The following is a 21,835-nucleotide window of genomic DNA, read 5'->3' as shown; positions in this document are numbered from 1 at the left end:
TTCATAGTTGTCTAGGTACTAAAAGGTCTATTATTTCATGTGATCCATGTCTGCTTTTGTACGTCCTTTTAAACACTGTACCTTGAGGGTCTATCCAGGATAATTAGGCAAAAAAAATAAAAGGCATTTAGATTGAAAAGTAAGTAGCAAAACTATCTCTGTAAGTAGAAGCCATTAACTTTGTATTTAGAAAATCCTAAAATACTCATTAAAAATTTTTTTGAGCTGAAAAGTTCAGCAAGGTTACAAAATACACTACCAGTATAGAAAAAGCAATTGTGTTTGTGTAGGCTAGCAATGAACCATCCAAAAATTAAATTGAGAAAACAATTCCATCTGTATAAGAACCAAATAAAATATTTAGAAATAAAGTTAACAAAAAGTACAAAACACACAATAAAAAAATAACAAAAGTTGAATAAAATTTAAAAAGATCATAAAAAAGGTCATTGTGTAACCATTAATCAGAAAATTTATATGGTTAAAATTGTGATATTTCCCATCTTGATTTACAAATTTATTGCAATTTCTATCAAAATCCCACCTGGTTTTTATGTAGAAATTGACAGGTTGATCTTAAAATCAGTGTGAAAATGCAAGGGACCTACAATAGCCAAAATAGCCTTGAGGGGAAAAAAACAAATTTGGTGAACTCACATTTTGTAATTTCAAGACATGCTGCAAATTTACAATAATAACAAAGTGTGGCACTGTTATAAGTAAAGATATACAGATCAATGGGATAGAATTGAAAGTCAAGAACTGATCATTTATGGTCAATTGATTTCTAAAAAAGGATTAAGACTGTTCAGTAGGGAAAAAAATGATCTCTTTAATAAATGGTACAGGGCTTCACTGGTGGCTCAATGGATAAAAATCCACCTGCCAATGAAGCAGACAGGGGTTCGATCCCCAATCCTGGAAGATCCCACATGCTGTGGAGCAACTAAGCCCACACAGCACAGCCAAATATAAATAAGTAAAATTATGTTTTCAAAAAAGAAACTAAAGTAAAATAAAAAATAAATGGTACAGGGAGAACTTTGCTTTTTGGAACTTTCTGGAATTTTTTTCCAAATATTTTCATTCCCCAATTGGTTGAATCTTTGGATATGAGACTGTGGATATGGAAGACTGACAGTACAATGAAAGTCATGTCACATTTCTCGAAGTGTTGAGCCCAAAAGGAATCATAGGTACTCTAAGGATGTTAGTGGAAGGGCATTTACTCACCACATGGGAGCAATATTTCAACTGTGGGCAGCTTAAGGGAACTTATAAGAGTAGGCTAGGAGTTAGAATAGATATTACAGGAATATCCCATGCCAACTGAGAAACGTGAACAGGTAACATGAATGTACAAGTTTTGCAGTCCTTGATGTTAATAACTGCATCTGATATTTATCCTCAAAGGTAACAGGCTACTGCATCAGTGTGAGTGGTAAGTGCTTAGTAAGTTTCTTGATATGCATGACATTGTGGCCAAAATAAAAAATTAGGCAAGAGAAGCCTTAAAAAAAACATATCCTTCATTTTGTTAGCAAACATAATGTTTATGACATAGGGAAAGTTAAAAAGTACATTTTACTGCTCACATAGAAATTAAAGGAACTGTTTTGAAAAGAGCATTATTATTTTAATTATATGTGTTTAAAAAAGAGAAATTATTTAAATATAACTGAATTCCAAGCATTTCTTTTGTTTCATACAAACCAATTATATAGCAACACGCAATGAGTCAAAACTTCTGTAAATTTTAAAGATGTCTATTCTCTGCTCAATGACTATAAAAAACATTCAGCTATAAATTGCTGAAATAATTAGCCTAGCACTATAAGAAGCATCTGGATAGCATATAACTACAAGTCATAAGTGTAATAAAGAACACTCAACCCCTACCTGTGTTGTAATGTTTAGTGCAGTATCGTAAATCTTTCTCTTCTTTCAACAGAAACTGGGGTAAAGTGAGTCCTTCTGCCACTTGTACAGGTGCCTCATCTTGCCATTCAAATATGAGATCATTCATTGTGTACCCAACTAGGCAAAACATAATAAAAATATTTAGAATGTAACAAGGCATTCAAAGGTGAGAAATTTTAACAAATCACTTGTAGATTTCCCATAGAATGAGAAGACCAAATAGTGTCATCTTAACTCTATTGATTGAGCTATGCATTGCACAATTTCAGGCTACTGAAGTCTACTCATATGAAATGTTTATCAAATAACATAAGGAAATGTAGTAAGCTAATTGGGACCTTCCCTGGTGGCTCAGAGGTTAAAGCGTCTGCCTGATGCGGGAGACCCCGGTTTGATCCCTAGGTTGGGAAGATCCCCTGGAGAAGGAAATAGTAACCCACTCCAGTATTCTTTCCTGGAGAATCCCATGGACGGAGGAGACTGGGGTCGCAAAGAGCCTACAGTCCATGGGGTCGCAAAGAGTCAGACACGACTGAGCGAATAAAGCAAAAAAGCAATAATAAGTAGCATATACATCCTTTCCTTAGGATAGGCAGATACTGCATTGACTCAATGATTCATTTTGGTTCCAATCCATTAGGTCTCCCTCACCTTTTCTCAAAGTATTCAGGACCCTTTCAAACAAAGCTGAAATTGTCACTGGTTACGAAATGACCTGAACTATAACATCCAGGGAGGGAATCCAGTGCTGATCCCTTTCTTGGTTTAATCATTAACTGCTTTCGCTTATCGCATCTGCTTCTATGTCCCGAGTCCCAAAGTGGACAAAAGGGTATTTTAGATAGAAATGTTTGATATCCAGTGTAAAAAAAAAGTCCACAAGTTTGTGGAGGGACAAACTCCACAAACTCTTGTACATGCAATGAGTCAATTAAGAACAGAATTAAATAATCTATTTTGCAGTAAGCCAGCATGGTTTAGTAAATTAAAATGTCCTCTGTCTATAGCAAGAAAAGAAAATGAAAGTGAAGTCATTCAGTTGTGTCCAACTTGTTGGGATCCCATAGCCTGTAGCCCAGATGGCTCCTCTGTCCAGGGAATTTTCCAGGCAAGAGTACTGGAATGGGTTGCCATTTCCTTCTCCAAGGGATCTTCCTAAACCAGGGATCCAAGGGATCGAACCCAGGTCTCCTGCAGTACAGGCAGATTCTTTGGCAACTGAGCCACCAGGGAAGCCCTCTTGTCTATAGTAGTGGTATCGAAGAAAAGCAGAATTTTATCTTTTTATTCCCTGTGAGTGAGCTGTGGAAATGTACACTTGAAGACTGTTGCAGAGAAGGAGTCAACGTGAAATGTAACCTGTGGGGGAAGATGATTGCCAACATTCACAACAGCCCTGGAGGTAAGACAAAAGAAGAAGCACAGTTTGGCCTCTGAACTAAGTAAGTCAGTTCAGTTGCTCAGTCATGTCCAAATCTGCAACCCCATGAACTGGAGCACGCCAGGCTTCCTTGTCCATCACCAACTCCCGGAGCTTGCTCAAACTCACATCCATTGGTCAGTGATGCCATCCAACCATCTCATCTTCTGTCATCCCTCATCCTCCTGCCTTCAGTCTTTTTCAGCATCAGGGTCTTTTCCAGTGAGTAAGTTCTTCCCATTATCTGGCCAAAGTATTGGAGCTTCAGCATCAGTCCTTCCAAAGAATATTCATGGCTGATTTCCTTTAGGATTGACTGGTTTGATCTTGCAGTGCAAGGGACTCTCATGAGTCTTCTCCAACACCACAGTTCAAAAGCATCAATTTATCAGCACTCAACTTTCTTCACAGTCCAACTTTCACATCCATACATGACCAGTGGAAAAACCATAGCCTTGACTAGATTGACCTTTGTTGGCAAAGTAATGTCTCTGCTTTTTAATATGCTGTCTAGGTTGGTCATATCTTTTCTTCCAAGGAGTGAGTGTCTTTTAGTTTCATGGCTGCAACCACCATCTGCAGTGATTTTGGAGCCCAAAAAATTCTCCAAGCCAGGCTTCAAAAGTACGTGAAACGTGAACTTTCAGGTGTTCAAGTTGATTTAGAAAAGCCAGAGGAACTATGACTTGACTTTTCTTGACTATGATGGCTACTCCATTTCTTCTAAGGGATTCTTGCCATAGTAGTAGATATTATGGTCATCTGAGTTAAATTTGCCCATTCCAGTCCATTTTAGTTCTCTGATTCCTAAAATGTTGATGTTCACTCTTGCCATCTCCTGTTTGACCACTTCCAATTTACCTTGATTCATGGACCTAACATTCCAGGTTCCTATGCAATATTGCTCTTTACAGCATCAGACTTTACTTCCATCACCAGTCATGTCCACAACTTGGTGTTGTTTATGCTTTGGCTCTGTCTGTTCATTCTTTCTGGAGTTATTTCTCCACTCCTCCAGGAGCATATTGGGCACCTACAGACCTGGGAGTTCATCTTTCAGTGTCATATCTTTTTGCATTTTCATACTCTTCATGGGGTTTTCAAGGCAAGAATATTTCAGTGGTTTGCCATTTCTTTCTCAAAGTCAAGGGGTCAGAAAAAGGAAGCAAAAGCTCTAGGTGAATGAAAACAGCAAATACGAGAAACTCCCAAACAAATTCTCTGCTAGTTAATGTTGTAGACAGGAGGCTGTGTGTGTGATAATAGTAGAAATAGCTGGTGATGCACAGATTAGACTGAACAGAGTGATGTGTCTGGAAGAGAGCTGGTCACCCCCCCTCCTCCCACAATACTTGGAATGGGACATCCCTGAAACAGCTGAATGGCATCCAGCCATGGTGGTGGCAACTGAAGCCTGACACCTACCCCACCCACCTGACCCGTGTGCACACCTCACATCATCCACTCCACTGGACATGGGGAAGGTGGTACCAAGAGTGTCCATGGTGGGAGAGTCTGTGTAGACTGTCTGGGATCCTACTATCAAAGTTTTAGCAGCAGCAGCTGCCATGTGATAGCTTATTATGGAGCAAGCGTGATTTGGTAGAGGTTGTCAAGTCCTCCAGATTGAAGGGGACATGCATGAATTCTGGTTCCCGAACACGTATGAGAACCTGCATGACTGTCTTCCAGATGATTGGACTTAGCACAGCAAAGACTCGCTTACACTGGGATATATTTCATTGGACCCTGCAATGAATAATTAGATGGATAATAACAGAAGACTTTCAATTTTATTTGTAAGTCTTTTGATATAGCCATTGTAAATATCATTTCACCTAGAGAGAAAATAGATGCACATTTCTCAAGGATCAAGAGTTAGCAAAATATGCCTTTATTCTTATCTATTTCTAGGTAAACAGGTACCTTATTCTTTCACACATGCAATCCCTAAAGACAAAATATGTGAGACATTTCCCAACTTAGATAAATGGAGAAATGAACTGAAACTTGGTTTTGTTTTTTACATTCTAAATTTTTCTTAGAGTCTTCTGTGAAAAGAAGGTAGCTCTCTGAAATTCCCTCAAAGATAAGTTTTAGTTAGTCTCTGATGCAGTTTATAGGCAGCATACATAACTTGCTCTTATAATAATCATCCACACTAGGTAACTTAAGGCTTGGGTATATCCTAACCATGGCACTTTCCAGGTGGCACAGTGGTGAAGAATCCACCTGTCAATAAAGGAGACACAAGAGATTTGGATTCGATCCTTGGGTCAGGAAGATACCCTGGAGAAGGAAATTGCAACCTGCTCTAGTATTCTTGCCTGGGAAATTCCACAGACAGAGACGCCTTATGGGCTCTAGTCCATGGGGTTGCAGAGTCAGACAGGGCTGAGCACGCATACACTCTCCACATATCCTAATCAGAGTATGCTATTTCCTTAAACGACTTAAGTTTGAAGTCAGAAGAAAAATAGTGAGATGGCAAGTTTAGGGGGGTAATACTTTTATTAAGAAATTTACTGGGTGTTCAAGGAAAATAACTGAATGGTAATTTTACCACAATAAGCCTTCAAACATAACTCTAAAAAGATCAGCACTTTTCCACACAGTGCACAGTGTCTTAGCATCCTTATGTTTTTGGCTGGCAGAACTTTATACAATTCTGGGAATTGCCAAGGTGAACAGACTAGCTAATGAGTTCAAGGCTGTGAGTTGAATTGCCTTGTATCAAATGAGTTTCACAAGAAGGAATATTTTATTGAGGGAACAAAGACATTAACCCTGCATTCAGCCAACAATCTCATAGGGGATTTGCAAGGAAGCATGTAAACAAATGACTCAGTGAAACCAAACACTTGTTTCTTCAAGTATTTATTGGGCACTGACAATATGTAAAAGCATCCTACTGGGGATGTCGAGCATTATTACCAGGTAAAAAGTAAGTGTCATGGGTGAGGTACAATGTGCTATGTGCATTCAGAAGAGGGGTCTATAGTATCCACTTAAACCTCATTTGAGTTGGACCTTGCAGAAAGGCAAGACCTATATATAAAGAATATGAAAGAAAGTGAGACACTCATTCAAAGGAAATAGTATGATTGGTTGAAAGAAATCACAAACTTTCAAGGTTTATAATAGGAATAGCAATAGAGCCAGTTTGCATGAAGAAGCATATGGAATGAAAAGATGAAGTAATGTAAGATTATATAAAATTTAATCTCAAGGTTGAAAAGTTTGATTTTTTAAAAAATTCCCTGTGGGTAATGGTAACCAACTGGAATCTTTTTGAGCAGGGCAGTGATGTGACAAAAACTGTGCTTTAGAAACATTACTCTAGTAGAATCTTTTCATGGGATGTACAAGATCCAAACTGCCTTCATACTCATAAGACATTATCTGCCTTTTTCATTGTGTTGACATTTGCCCAGATGATTAAAAAAAAAAAAAGCAAAACTTCTAGTGTTTGGGCTTCCCTGGTGGCTCAGAGGTTAAAGCATCTGCCTCCAATGTGGGAGACATGGGTTCGATCCCTGGGTCGGGAAGATCCCCTGGAGAAGGAAATGGTAACCCACTCCAGTATCCTTGCCTGGAGAATCCCATGGATGGAGGAGCCTGGTAGGCTACAATCCATGGGATCACAAAGAGTCAGACACGACTGACTTCACTTTCACTTTTCTAGTGTTTAGCATAGTTAAAAACAGTGGCACCAAACTGTGCTAGTGGTTATTGTATTCTTTACAGCCACATCTTGCATTATAAACATTACCACTTTTATTTAAGAATGCCCTAAATCCTAGATAAAAATAGTAACAATCACAATCTCATTAAGCTTTGACCCCTATGTCAATGTCCTTTTAATATTCTGTGTATCAAAATGGAAAGTATGGATAAAACACTTCAGCTGCACACGGTAAACACAATGGTTGTTTCAAGGAAAAGCACTGGTGTGACTGATTTGCAAGTAAGTCGACTGGTTTTGCTTGAAATCCTATTTTTACTTGAAAAAACAAATGACTGGCAAAACTGTGGTTATTAACCTAGAGGATGGGGAATGGGGAGGGAGGTGGGAAGGAGGCTCAACAGGGAGGGGACATAGGTATACCTACTGCTGATTCATGTTGATGTTTGGCAGAAACCAACACAATATTGTAAAGCAATTACCCTTCAATTAAAAATCAATGAATTTAATTATTAAAAGCTGTGGTTATTACAATTAGGAATATGACCAAACATTTTCTTGAAAGTAAAGGAAGTGAGGGAAACTCTCATGTTGAGGGAAACAGACAATATTTGTTGTCCATGGTAGATTTTGAGCTTTTTATTCAACATTAGACTTTTGGTAAAATTTTTTTTCCATCCCCTAAAAATTTTTTTTTTATGAGCTCAATGGTGATATTAACAAATGTGACTTTTCAATATTGTATAATGTCATGTGTTAATGTTTGGAATATCTGAATAACTCATTAAGCCATTGTTTTCCAAATGATCAAGGCATAATTTTAAAAATCATGCATATGGTAATGTTACTCTTTCCATACATCTGTAAAATAGATGGCCAATGGGAATTTGCTGTGTGCCTCAGGAAACTCAAACAGGGGCTCTGTATCAACCTAGAGGCGTGGGGTGGGGAGGGAGATGGGAGGAAGGTTAAAAAGGGAGGCATACGTATACCTATGGCTGATTCATGTTGAGGTTTGACAGAAAACAACAAAATTCTGTAAAGCAATTATCCTTCAATAAAAAAATAAATAAATAGAATCATGCATAGATAAGAGATCCATTTAATATCAAAGATGGACAAACAGATTTTAATTTAAAAGAGTCTGAAGAGTTCATTGCAAGTGTATAGCAAAATGATTCATACCACTTTGAAAAACATATATGTATTTTTTTCAGATAAATTGCTGAATTTTACTGTACACTTGAAACTAATATAATGCTGCAAATCAACTACACTTCAACAAAAAGAATTCATTGCAGTGGTTTCCAATTTCACATTGCAACCAATCTTTAAGAAACTACCGCCTCTAGAAACTAAAAGACTCTCCCCCATATTACAGAATTTCCTTCTTTTTAGAGGTTGAATAGTCCCCCTGTTATGTACGTACTACATTTTGTTTATCCATTCATCTGTCAGTAGATATGAAATTTGTCTCCACATCTTGACTACTGTGAACAGTGCTGAAATGAACACAACAGTGCTAGTATTTTTTCAAGATCCTGATTTTAACTTTTACAATAAATGTCCAGAAGTGAGATTACTGGATCATATGATAGTCTTATTTTTCACTGTTGCAACTCATGGATGAAGCTTGAAGATATTGTGTCAAGTAAAATAAGCCAGTCAAAGAAAGGCAAATAGGGCATGATTTCACATATATGCAGTATCTTAAATTAGCATATTCATGGAATCAAAGAATGGAATGGTGATTACCAGGGAATGAGGAACAGAGAAATGAGGAAAATTAACAAGCATAAAGTTTTAGTCAAACAAGATGAATAAGCTCTAGACAACTGCTGTACGGCATTGTACTTACAGTCAACAATAATGTATTGTACATTTAAAGAATCTGTTAAGAAGGGAGATCTCATGCAAAGTGTTCTAAACACAATATAATACATTTTAAAAAGTATATTTGCATTCTTGAGAAGGTAAAGAGAAAACTCTCATTCTTCCTCAGTGTTTCTTCAGGAAGTCAGAGGTGATACTTTAGTAGACCATTTTGTCAAAATGGGGAAAAAATATAGAGATAAGGGAAAATAAGAAGTTATGGAACTTTTCACAGTTTCAAGTCTAAGTCACTGACACACAGCTATGCCTCAGTTCTTTGCTGACATAGAATGTGAGTAGAGTAGGCTTCTCTGACCATCTTATAAAATACTTTCCTTCAGTAAGTCTTTCCTGCTTATTTTTTCTGTGAACTTCTCTCTGCTTGACATCATGTCTGACCCTTTGTGATCCCATGGACTCCATGGAATTCTCTAGGCTAGAATACTGGAGAGGGTAGCCTTTCCCTTCTCCAGGGTATCTTCCCAACCCTGGGATCCAACCCAGGTCTCCTGCATTGCAGGTGGACTCTTTACCAACTGAGCTATCAGGGAAGCTCCGACATGGTAGATAGTCACCAACTTTTTATTTTGTTTGTTTTCTATCTAACTTCCTAGAATTTAAGCTTTATAGAAGCAGAGATTATTCTGTTTTAATCACTGTCATGTTTTTCCAGTACCTAAAAGAGTATGTAGCATGTACCAGGAACTTGAATATAGCACTGACATATATACACTACCATGTGTAAAAAGCAGAGGAGTTCAGCTAGGTTCTTGGTGATGACCTAGCGGGGGTGGGATGGGGAGGTAGTGGAGAGAAAGTCTCAAGAGGGAGGGGATATACATAAATATATTTATGTATATACTTATGGCTGACTCACATTGTTGTAAAACAGAAATCAACACAACACTGTAAAGCAATTATTCTCCAATTAAAAATTTAAAAAAATAGAAAAGGGTTAATTACTGTTACAGAAGGGCTTCCCTAGTGGTTCAATAGTAAAGAATCTGTCTGCCAGTGCAGGAGACGCCAGGTCGATCCCTGGGTCAGGAAGAGTCCCTGGAGAAGGAAATGGCAACCCACTCCAGTGTTCTTGCCTGGGAAATCCTCTAGACAGAGGAGCCTGGTGGGCTGCAGTCCATGGGGTCGCAAAGGGTCAGATACAACTTGGAGAGTAAGCAGCAACAACTGTTATAGAAGCAGAAAGACTGATCAAAGGAATCAAAGATAAAGTCTAGAAAGATATCTAAGCATGTATAAACATCGAAAAGTTCTGCCAATTGTATGCAGCACTGTAAGAGGTAGGGGGTGTAGAACAACAATGCAACATAGCCATGTGAATGTCTATGGGTTGGGGCAAGACATAGGTGTAATCTTGAGAGATTCAGAAAAAGTTTCTGGAGCCTGAACTTCTTGAGTGGTACCTCTGGGGCTAGTCAAGAGTGGGCAATGCCAGAAAAATGCCCAATGTTCAGCGTTTGGTGGTGACATTGATACCCATAAGGAGAAGCAGCAGCATGGCAGGAATAGTCTGATAAATTTTGGTTCAAGACTCCCATAGACCCAAGTCATGAAAGCTATCAAATCATGAAAAGATATGGAGGAAACTTAAATGCTTGTTACTAAGTGGAAGAAGTCAATCAATCTGAAAAGGCTACATGCTATATAATTCCAACTCCGTGACATTCTAGAAAGGGTCAAACTATGGAGGCAGTGAAAAGCTCAGTGGTAACCAGGGGCCTGGGGCAAGGAAGGAGTGAATAGGCAGCTCAAAGAGGATATTTAGGGCAATGAAACTATTCTGCGTGTGTGTGTGCACACTCACTCAGTCACGTCTGATTCTTTGCAACCCCATGGACTATACCGTGCCAGGCTCCTCTGTCCTTGGGATTTTCCAGGCAAGAATATTGGAGTGGGTTGCCATTTCCTATTCTATACAATACTACAATGGATTACAGTCAGTATACACTTGTCAAAACTCAGAGAATACCCACCATCGAGAGTGAACCCTGGTGTAGGTCCATGGATTGTAATAAGTGTATCTCTCTGGTGTGGGGTGTTGATACTAGCAGAGGATGTACTTATGTGTGGGGTCAGAGATGTATACAAGAAATTGTTCATTTTTGTTCAATTTTGTCAAGAACCTAAAACTACTTTTAAAAAGTCTGTTTTTAAAAAAGTTGTAGTTATTAAATTGTACATTTTTATATGAGCACCAAGTGACTGAACTATAATTCTGTGAGTGTGAAAAAGCTGATGTTGAACCAAAACAAGGCATTTTATTTCAAGGCATAACATGTTGTTCTATTTACTGTTTGTCATCAGCTAAACTTTTTTAAAAATTTGAACATTTGAAGAATTACTTTATAAATCATCTTATATATTCTGCTATGGTATTAAACTTTCAGTAAATAGGTTCTCCAAGTTTTTGTTGCCTTTATTCAAAATTAAAAATGTTTAGTCAAATTATTTTACAAATGCGGCACTAAAATATTAGATTCTGAAGCTTTTTAGCAAACGGGAGTTATAAATATGATATTTATAAACAGTAACACATTGAGATTAATCCCTACAACAGAAAGAGAGAAACACTGAGGTCTCAAATGTTGTACAATATTTATTTTTTATTTATGTAATAAATCTATTTTGGAACATCTTATGTGAAGATTATATTGATGGATTGTTTGTTTTTAAGTGGATAATTTATATTGAAATTCAATGGAATTCAGAAGGCATATTTTCCAGCAAGTAAATTAGGTAGAAAATTTGAAAAGATTCCTAAATAAAAGCAACTAATTTGACTGAGCTTTGTCCTATAAAATTTTTTTTGATAAAAGTTACTCATTGAAGAGAAAGGCAATATCTATAAAAATATATGGGTTGAACTAGTTAGCTATTAAAATTTGAATTCTGAAATTATCAAATACTTTAGCCATCTCAACTATATAGAGATTATTTTCTCAATAAGACCATTATAGTCTATACAGTAGGGTCCACCAATGGCATCAACAATTACAAATTTAGTACAAAAATTGCAGCTTTAAAGATGGCTCCAAATTATTTTTATTTGCTTTTATATACTTTGTATATATCTTTAGGAAGGATTATATTTTACACATCAGAACTATAGCCATCCACTAATATAAAAAAAATCAGTTAATAGATATTACAAAGATACAGTAATTTAAATACTTGTATTGCCCTTCATTTATCCTCATTAGCATCTCCATTTTGATGATAAATTATAGGGTCACCCTGATGATAAGGAGAAAGATAGAGATGGAGCTGGATTTAATCCAGCTTGAAATCTCCTGTTCTTAACGAACAGCTGGAATTTTAAAAACTAAAGGAAGAAAATGCTCACATTTGGCAGGTGCTGGCAGCCTTTGGCCAGAAGAGATGTTACTCCAGTGAATTTTATTGACCTGATATATTTGACTGCCATGTCAAAATGTATTTAACTAAAACATTGTAATTCATAATGTGAGCATTTCATTTGAATAATTTTACCATAAACCAGACTGTTACATGTGGTTTTAAGTTCTTAGGCTTGTTAAATTATTTTCACTAAAATTCCCTGGTATGAATAACCTATAATGATTATCCTGGGCTTCCCAAGTGGCGCTAGTGGTATAGAATCCACTTGCCAATGCAGGAGTCTTAAGAGATGCATGTTTGATCCCTGAGTTGGGAAGATCCCCTGGAGGAGGGCTTGGCAACCCACTCCAGTTATTCTTGCCTGGAGAAGCCCATGGACAGAGGAACCTGGCAGGCTATAGTTCATAAAGTCACAAAGAATCAGACACTACTGAAGCGACTTAACATACACAACTATTATTCTACTAGTATTTTGGTTACATTTGTCTTTGAAGACCTAAAATACTTTATCATAGATCATCCATATAAGCTTTCTCTCTTTCTCTCTTAGGATAATGCTGGAAATAAAATTCCTGACTCCAAGTCAATCTTCTCAAATGACAATCACTCTGATAACTTTGTTCACATTTTTCAAAGTTCACAAAATTATCACACATTGAATGTACCATGTTTTAAAGTTCTTATGAGAAATCTCAACTAAAGTCAGAAAAGGACCTAATTTTGATCCCATTTTAATGAGGAAAAGATGTATAATTGGTTCTTCCCTGGGAGAGATATGGGAGGACTCTGCCTATCTACCTCTTTGGAAAAACACTTTGTGTCTGCCTATCAGAGTGTTGGAGATTCAGATCTGCTCAAATTTATAAATTAGTTTATAATTTATATTAGTTTATTTCACAGACCCAAACAATTCAAACAGACTCGGAGCCAACATCAGTTTTGCAACACCTGAAGTCTGTGTAAATGGAGAAGGAAATGGCAACCCACTTCAGCATTCTTGCCTGGAGAATCCCAGGGACAGAGGAGCCTGCTGGGCTGCCATCTATGGGGTCACACAGAGTCAGACACAACTGAGCGACTTGGCAGCAGCAAAGGTTGTATAAGGTTTGAGTAAAGAACAGGAAGGCACTATAAACCTTTGACTGGACCAAAGTTTTCCTGATGCCTGATATGTCAGTATAACTAATTATTCACAAGAACCAAAAGCTAGGTTAACCTTAGAGAAGGAAGTCTTACATGATATTAGCAAGAGAACCCATTTCAGATTCTTAGTTCCAGAAGCATTTGAAGAGTATAATTACAAAATAGCAGAAATTTTAACATGGCTGGAATAAAATTAAAAAATTTTAATTCAACTTCTCTTCAAGATGAAATATTATAAAATGTCTCTCACTACAATACATTTATTGATGTACACAAGAGAATATAATTAGCATTATGGCAATAAATGGATGTCAAATGTTGAAATTCACATTTAATACATAGAACAACAAAAATGAAATATAGAACTATACAATTTTCCATATAAACAAACTACGTTTTTATTCTCAGGTCTCTTGGAATTTATATATTTTTTCTATTCTTAATCTTATTATTTTTAGAACTTTAAACATTGCCAAATGAGGCAAAAGATAGCTGATGTTTTATATGCAATAAAAGCCTATATGTGAAAAAAATTTCTATCTAAAATGAAATTAATCTGGAGGATATAAAATGGAGAATCTCAGGCATGTACCCTCAAAAAGGAACTTAAGAACTGAGAGACTGATTTTCTGCAAAAGTCTGATTAACAGAGATGGAGACTTACCTCCTGACCAACAAACATCCACCAAGAATGTCTCCCCACCCTCAAGACAATGAACTTCCTGCTTGGACTCTGACTGGACTTGTCCCTCTTTGCACTCCTTGCCCATAAGTGGCATTCCAAGAACAGAACCCTCTGTGGACGTCTTGGAACTTGCTACAGTATGGATTTCTCGAATTGCATTTCCTCTGCTATTCCCAATAAACTCAATTTCTGGTCATTTGAGCTTGCTTTTGTTTACTTCTTCAGTTAGGTCAACATCTATAACATCGAATATACCTAAGATGAAAGTGACATCTGTACAGAGAAGTATCCGAATAACAGGAAGTGAATGACTTTATTCTTTTTATCCTCAAATAAATTATGCAGCAAAATCAGCACTGACTCATAAAAGGTAGATTGATAGGAACCATAAATACAGTTGTGAGAATTTGAAGTAGTAAAATTTCAACTAATGTTTACAGATTGGATGGACTTTCGATGGACTCATCATACCAAAACGTGTTGATGGCTTTACTACTTAAAGTTGCATGTGTCTTAAATTGCTCATCACAAATGAACCAGAAGTTTAAAGCTTTACTCAGTTGACAATATCTCTATATTATTTGAGATAATTCATATTTGTTATTTAACAAATTTTTTTGTTAAATTATTCAATTTTATTGCAATCCATGCTACCAGAGTATTTTTGTGCTCTAAGTCACTAGTTGCTAGCTGAATGCTAGGTAAACATGAAAAACTAATTTTAAGAATTGAGGATTTTTGCATCCAGAGGATTATATCATGGCTATTTGCTAGTGGAGATGAGAGAAACAGTGATCATTACAGGCTGAGAAGGAAGGTTTAATCACCAGTGAGAATGTCAACTACTTCCAGAGCAATTTTTAGCAGACTGACGCAGCCTGTGAGTGTCCAGAAGTCTCCGGTGGAGGTGTGGGTTGACAGTGGACTGCTGCAGGGTCGGGAGCGCTGAATACAACAGTGCATGCACAAGTCCTTTTGAATGAGGTCACCATTATCTTTATTACCCCTACCACAGTTTGGTCTCAGGTCAAACAACAGGGAGGGAACACAACCCTGCCCATCAACAGAAAATTGGATTACAGTTTTACTGAGCATGGCCCTGCCCATCAAAACAAGACCCAGTTTCCCCCACAGTCAGTCTCTCCCATTAAGAAGCTTCCATAAGCCTCTTATCCTTATCCATAAGCGGGCAGACAGAATGAAAACCACAATCACAGAAAAATAATCAAACTAATCACATGGAATACAGCATTATCTAAATCAATGAAGATATGAGCCACGCTGTGTAGGGCTACCCAAGATGGACGGGTCGTGGTGGAGAGTTCTGGCAAAATGTGGCCCACTGGAGAAGGGAATGGCAAACCACTTCAGTATTCTTGCCTTGAGAACCCCACAAAGAGTATAAAAAGGCAAAAAGATATGACACTGAAGGATGAACTCCCTAAAGTCGGTAGGTGCCCAATATGCTACTGGAGAAGAGTGGAGAAATAACTCCCAAAAGAATGAAGAGACTGAGCCAAAGCAAAAACAGTGCCCAAATGTGGAAGTGACTGGTGATGGAAGGGAAGTAAAGTCCAATGCTGTAAAGAAAAATATTGAACAGGAACCTGGAAAGTTAGGTTCATGAATCAAGGTAAACTGGATAGGAGATGCCAAGAGTGAACATAGACATTTTAGGAATCAGTGAGCTAAAATGAACTGGAATGGGCAAATTTAATTCAGATGACTATTATATCCACTACAGTGAGCAAGAATCCTTTCAAAGAAATGGAGTAGCGCTCATAGTCCTCAAAAAAATCCAAAATGCAGTACTTGAGTGAAATCTAAAAAAATAACAGAATAATCTCTGTTCGTTTCCAAGGAAAACCATTCAGTATCACTGTAAACCAAGTTCATGTCACAACCACTAATGCCAAAGAAGCTGAAGTATGAAGACCTACAAAACCTCCCAGAACTAACACACACACACACAAAAAAAAGATATCCTTTTCATCATAGGGGACTAGAATGCAAAAGTAAGAAGTCAAGAGATAACAGGCAAGTTTGAGCTTGGAGTACAAAATGAAGCAGGACAAAAGCTAACAGAATTTTGCCCAGAGAATGCACTGGTCACAGCAAACATCTTCTTCCAACAACACAAGACACGACTCTACACATGGACATCACCAGATGGTCATAATAGAAACCAGATTGATTATATTCTTTGCAGCCAAAGATGGAGAAGCTCTATAGAGTCAGCAAAAAACAAGGCTGGGAGCTGACTGTGGCTCAGATCATGAACTCCTTATTGCAAAAATCAGACTTAAAGAAAGTAGGGAAAACCACTAGACCATTCAGGTATGACCTAAATCAAACCCCTTTTGATCATACAGTGAAAGTGACAAATAGATTCAAGGGATTAGATCTGATAGACAGAGTGCCTGAAGAACTATGGATAGAGGTTTGTGACATTGTACAGGAGGCAGTGATCGAGAACATCCCTAAGAAAAAGAAATGCAAAAAGGCAAAATGGTTGTCCGAGAAGACCTTACAAATAGCTGAGAAAAGAAGAGAAGCTAAAGGCAAAGGAGAAAAGGAAAGCTATACCCATCTGAATGCAGAGTTCCAAAGAATACCAGGGAGAAATAAGAAAGCCTTCCTCAGTGATCAGTGCAAAGAAATAGAGGAAAACAATAAAATCGGAAAGACTAGAGATCTCTTCAAGAAAATTACAGATACAAAGGGAACATTTCATGCAAAGATGGGCACAATAAAGGGCAGAAATGGTAGGACTTAACAGAAGCAGAGGTGCTTAAGAAGAGGTGGCAAGAATACACAGAAGAACTGTACAAAAAAGATATTCATGACCCAGATAACCACGATGGTGTGATCACTCACCTAGAGCCAGACGTCCTGGAATGCAGAGTCCAGTGGGCCTCAGGAAGCATCACTATGAACAAAGCTAGTGGAGGTGATGGAATTTCAGTTGAGCTATTTCAAATCCTCAAAGATGATGCTGTGAAAGTGCTGCATCAAAATGCCAGCAAATTTGGAAAACTTAGCAGTGGCCACAGGACTGGAAATGGTCAGTTTTTATTCCAATCCCAAAGAAAGGCAATGTCAAAGAAGTTCAAGCTACTGCACAATTGCACTTATCTCAAATGCTAGCCAAGTAATGCTCAAAATTCTCCATGCCGGCTTCAAGAGCACATTAACCAAGAACTTCCAAATGTTCAAGTTGGATTTAGAAAAGGCAGAGGAATCAGAGCTCAAATGGCCAACATTCGTTGGATCACAGAAAAAGCAAGAGAGTTCCAAAAAAAATCTACTTCTGCCTTATTGATTATGCCAAAGCCTTTAACTGTGTGGATCACAATAAACTGGAAAATTCTTAAAGAGATGGGAATACCAGGCCACCTGACCTGCCTCCCGAGAAATCTGTATGCAGGTCAAGAAGCAACAGTTAGAACTGGACATGGAATTTCGGAATGGGTCCAAAGTGGTAAGGTTTAGGTTTAGTCACTAAGTCATGGCTAACTCTTGTGATCCCGTGTAGCCTGCCAGGCTCCTCTGTCTATGGGATTCTCCAGGCAAGAATACTGGAGTGGGTTGCCATTTCCTTCTCCAGGGTATCTTCCCAACCCAGGAATTGAACCCAGGCCTCCTGCATTGCAGGCAGATTTTCCAAATTGGTAAAGGAGTATGTTGAGGCTGTATATTGTCACCCTGCTTATTTAAATTATATGCAGGGTACATCATGTGAAATGCAAGGCAAGATGAAGCACAATTGAAATCAGGTTTGCAGGGAGATATATCAATAACCTCAGATACACAGATGACACCACCCTTATGGCAGAAAGCAAAGAACTAAAGAGCCTCTTGATGAAAGTGAAAGAAGAGAGTAGAAAAAGCTAAAAACTAAGATCATAGCATCTGGTCCCATCATTTTATGGCAAATAGATGGGGAAACAATGGAAACACTGACAGACTTTATTTTCTTGGACTGCAAAATCACTGCAGATGGTGACTGCAGCCATGAAATGAAAAGATTCTTGCTCCTTGGAAGAAAAGCTATGACCAACCTAGACAGCATATTAAAAAGCAGAGACATTACTTTGCCAACAAAGGTCCACCTATGCAAAGCTATGATATTTTCAGTAGTCAGGTATGGATGTGAGATTTGGAGCATAAAGAAAGATTTGATGCTTTTGAACTCAATGTCGAAAAAGACTCATGAGAGTCCTTTGCACTACATGGAGATCAAAACATTGATCAAAACATCAAAACAAAACAAAACAAAAAAACATCAAAACAGTCAATCCTAAAGGAAATTGGATTGAATATTCATTGGAAGGACTGATGCTGAAGCTGAAGCTCCAATACTTTGGCCACCTGATGCAAAGAGCCGATTCACTAGAAAAGACCCTGATGCTAGGAAAGATTGAAGGCAGGAGGAGAAGTGGATGACAAAGGATGAGACGGCTGGATGGCATCACCGACTCAATGGATATGAGTTTGAGCAAGCTCCAGGAGGTGGTGATGGACAGGGAAGCCTGGGGTACTGTAGCCCATGGGGTCGCAAAGAGTCGGACAAAACTGAGCGATTGAACTTGTGTCCAGACTACTCACATCAGTTCCGAAAGAGTAATTTTGGACAACTTTATGAAACTGCTGTTAACTTAGGGGAAAAGCCTCACTATTCCTAGACAATGCTCTGACTTCTACTGATGGCAAATGTGGCTTCAGTCATGTCTGACTCTGTGTGACCCTATGGACTGAAGCCTACCAGACTCCTCCTTCCATGGGATTCTCCAGGCAAGAATACTGGAGTAAGTTGTCATGCCCTCTTCCAGGGGATCTTCCTGGCCCAGGGATCAAACCTGCACCTCTTATCTCTCCTGCACTGGCAGGCGGGTTCTTTACCAGGTTTTGTATTAGCATCACCTAGGAAGCCCCTATTGATGGCATATTTGTATCATATTAATATATAAAGAGCATACTGCAGAAATTGCTCACATTTATGAACTCATTATAATGATTGTATTTATTATTTTAAGTCAAAAGTTCTGCAGCAGACTTAAGGACTGGCAATGATCTGAGTCCTTACTCCTAACAAGTGCTAACAATTTGATAGTGGGTTTGGCTTTTTATTTTTTTCATTTTGTTCTGTTTTATAAATTTGCATATGGACTCTCTTTCCACTCTGATGCAGAAAGCAAAGAAATCAACAAATTTCTAGGGACTGACTACCACAGGTAGGGTATTTCGTGAAAAAGACATAAGCTTACTTGGGACTTAAGAGATTCCAGAAATTTGATTAAGCATTCTCTAAATGCCTTAGAGACTTTAAAATCTTCTGGAATGTGAGCAGGATATGTACAACATGACACAAGCAGTCTATGGCCATAGCTGCCCCAGAAGGAAAAGTGTGACTTTATCAGCCACGGGCATTTTCATCACCACTGCTCCTGAGTTTTGACCTCAGTATTGCATTAAAAATGCTTCTAAAGACCATCTCACCAGTGTACTCATGTAAACTCTTTAATCACATTCTTGTGTTCCATTAAAAAAAAATTATTAGCCTCCAACTAATAAAAATAAATGGAAAAAAAAAGCCACTTTCACAAGCTTAAAAAAAAAAAAAGTTATTATTTTCTCCAAACTTTCATTACATATTTTTACCTTTCTTTCATATTTTCATTTTCTTGCGTTTTAGTTTGGCTTGTTTTCCTCTTGATTTTCATTATAGATAATTCAAGTTATAATTTTTTTCATTGTTTTTTTTTTTTTTTCAATTTCTTTTTGTAGATACACCATGATTTGTAGATGTGATGTTTTTAATGTTACATGTCAGATTTATGGTCTTGCATATTTGAAAAATGTATGGGATCCTAGAGTTGAGGGAACTTTTGTTGTCATCTAATGCAGTTCATTTATCTTACAAAAGAGAAAACTGAATATCTGGAAAAATAATAGATCTACATAGTTTACATAGTTTCTTAATGAAAGACAAAGGTACAATGAATTTTCCTGAATTTGTTCTCTTATATAGGTAGTAGCAATGCATTGCACAGTTTAAGGAGTTATTGAGATTGAACATAGGACAACCTCTGGAGAAGGGATTACTCGTTTTAAAAAAAGCATACTCTGGAAAGATCATTTGGAGTAGGTGGCAAATAGGAGGGCTGGAGGAACTGGGGTTACTTGGGGAATTAATTAAGCAAGAAAGAAAATTGTGACAACTCTGAGCTATAAATAGAAAATGGTAAGATCCCAGAAAAATGACATAACACTTTAAATTGAAGGTGATTTTGAGCACTCCTTTTATTTTTAATTGATGGATGATTGCTTTGCAATATTGTGTTGGTTTCTGCCACACATCAACAAGCACCAGCCATAAGTATACATATGTCCCTCTCCTCTTGAGCCTCCCTCCCCTCCCATTCCACCTCTCTAGGTTGATCTTGAGTATTCTAAAAAGATTACTGAAACTCCTACCCATTGGGATGGCTACTAAAAAAATGCAGATAACAAGTGTCGGCAAGGATGGGAGTAATTAGAACACTGGTGCACTGCTGGTGAAAACACAAAATGGTGCAGCTATCATGGAAAATGGGATGACAGTTCCTCAAAAAATTAAAAATAGTGTTAGCTTATGATTCAGAAATTCCACTTCGGATATATAGCCAAAAGAATTAAAAGCAGGGTCTTGAAGAGATATCTGTTTCACCCTAGATAATATACATGTTTCGATGCTGTTCTCTTGAAACATCCCACCCTCGCCTTCTCCCAGAGTCCACAAGTCTGTTCTATACATCTGAGTCTCTTTTTCTGTTTTGCATATATTATCTAGGGTGAAACAGATCACCAGCCCAGGTTGGGTACATGAGACAAGTGCTCGGGTCTGGTGCACTGGGAAGACCCAGAGGGATCAGGTGGAGAGAGAGGTGGGAGGGGGGACCGGGATGGGGAATACATGTAAATCCATGGCTAATTCATTTCAATGTATGACAAAAACCACTGTAATGATGTAAAGTAATTAGCCTCCAACTAATAAAAATAAATGAAAAAAAAAAGAGAGATATCTGTACTCCCATTTCATAGCAGCACTATTTATTCGCAGTGGCTAAAAGGTGGAAGCAATCCAAGTATCCATCAACAAATAAATGTGGCACACGATGGAATATTACTCACGCTTGAAAATGAAGGAAACTCTCATACATTCCACAACATGGATGGACCATGAGGGTATTATGTTAACTCACAACAAGGCAAATCCTGTACGATTCACATATATGAAGTATCTAGAGTAATCAAATCCATGGAAACAGAAAATATAATGGTGGTTTCCAGGGGCTGCAAGGAGGAGGAAATATTGTTTCATGGGCACAAAGTTTGTCTCACAAGATGAGAAAATTCTGGAGACTGGTTTTATAGCAATGTGATATTGCTATACAATACGGAGCTTTACATTTGAAAATGGTTAAGATGGTGACTTTTAAGTATGTATGTGTACATGCCTGCCTAGGCACTCAGTCATGTCCGACTCTTTGCAACCCACTGAACTACAGCCCGCTAGATTTCTCTGTCCATGGGATTTCCAAGGCAAGAATACTGGAATGGGCTGCCATTTCTTCCTCCAGGGGATCTTATCCTTGCAGGGACTGAACCCACGTCTCCCATGTCTCCTGCATTGGCAGGCAGGTTCTTTACCACTGAGCCACCTTGGAAGCCTTTACGTATGTGTATTTTACCA

General features: G+C 37.9%; 1 protein-coding gene across 2 annotated transcripts in view; it reads right to left on the bottom strand.

Annotated features, from left to right (window-relative positions):
* Positions 1–21,835, bottom strand: part of GLRA3 (glycine receptor alpha 3) — a 188,665-nt gene that overhangs the window by 41,240 nt on the left and 125,590 nt on the right. For both annotated transcript variants that reach the window (XM_070480668.1, XM_070480669.1), the window contains exon 6: positions 1,900–2,037. In XM_070480668.1, the coding sequence (XP_070336769.1) occupies positions 1,900–2,037 (138 nt within the window). The remainder of the gene's footprint in view (positions 1–1,899; positions 2,038–21,835) is intronic.

This window comes from Odocoileus virginianus, chromosome 18, assembly GCF_023699985.2.
Source record: "Odocoileus virginianus isolate 20LAN1187 ecotype Illinois chromosome 18, Ovbor_1.2, whole genome shotgun sequence".
Classification (NCBI taxonomy): Eukaryota; Metazoa; Chordata; class Mammalia; order Artiodactyla; family Cervidae; genus Odocoileus; species Odocoileus virginianus.
The sequence above is the reverse complement of the archived record's forward strand: the minus strand, read 5'-3'. Positions and strand labels throughout refer to the sequence as shown.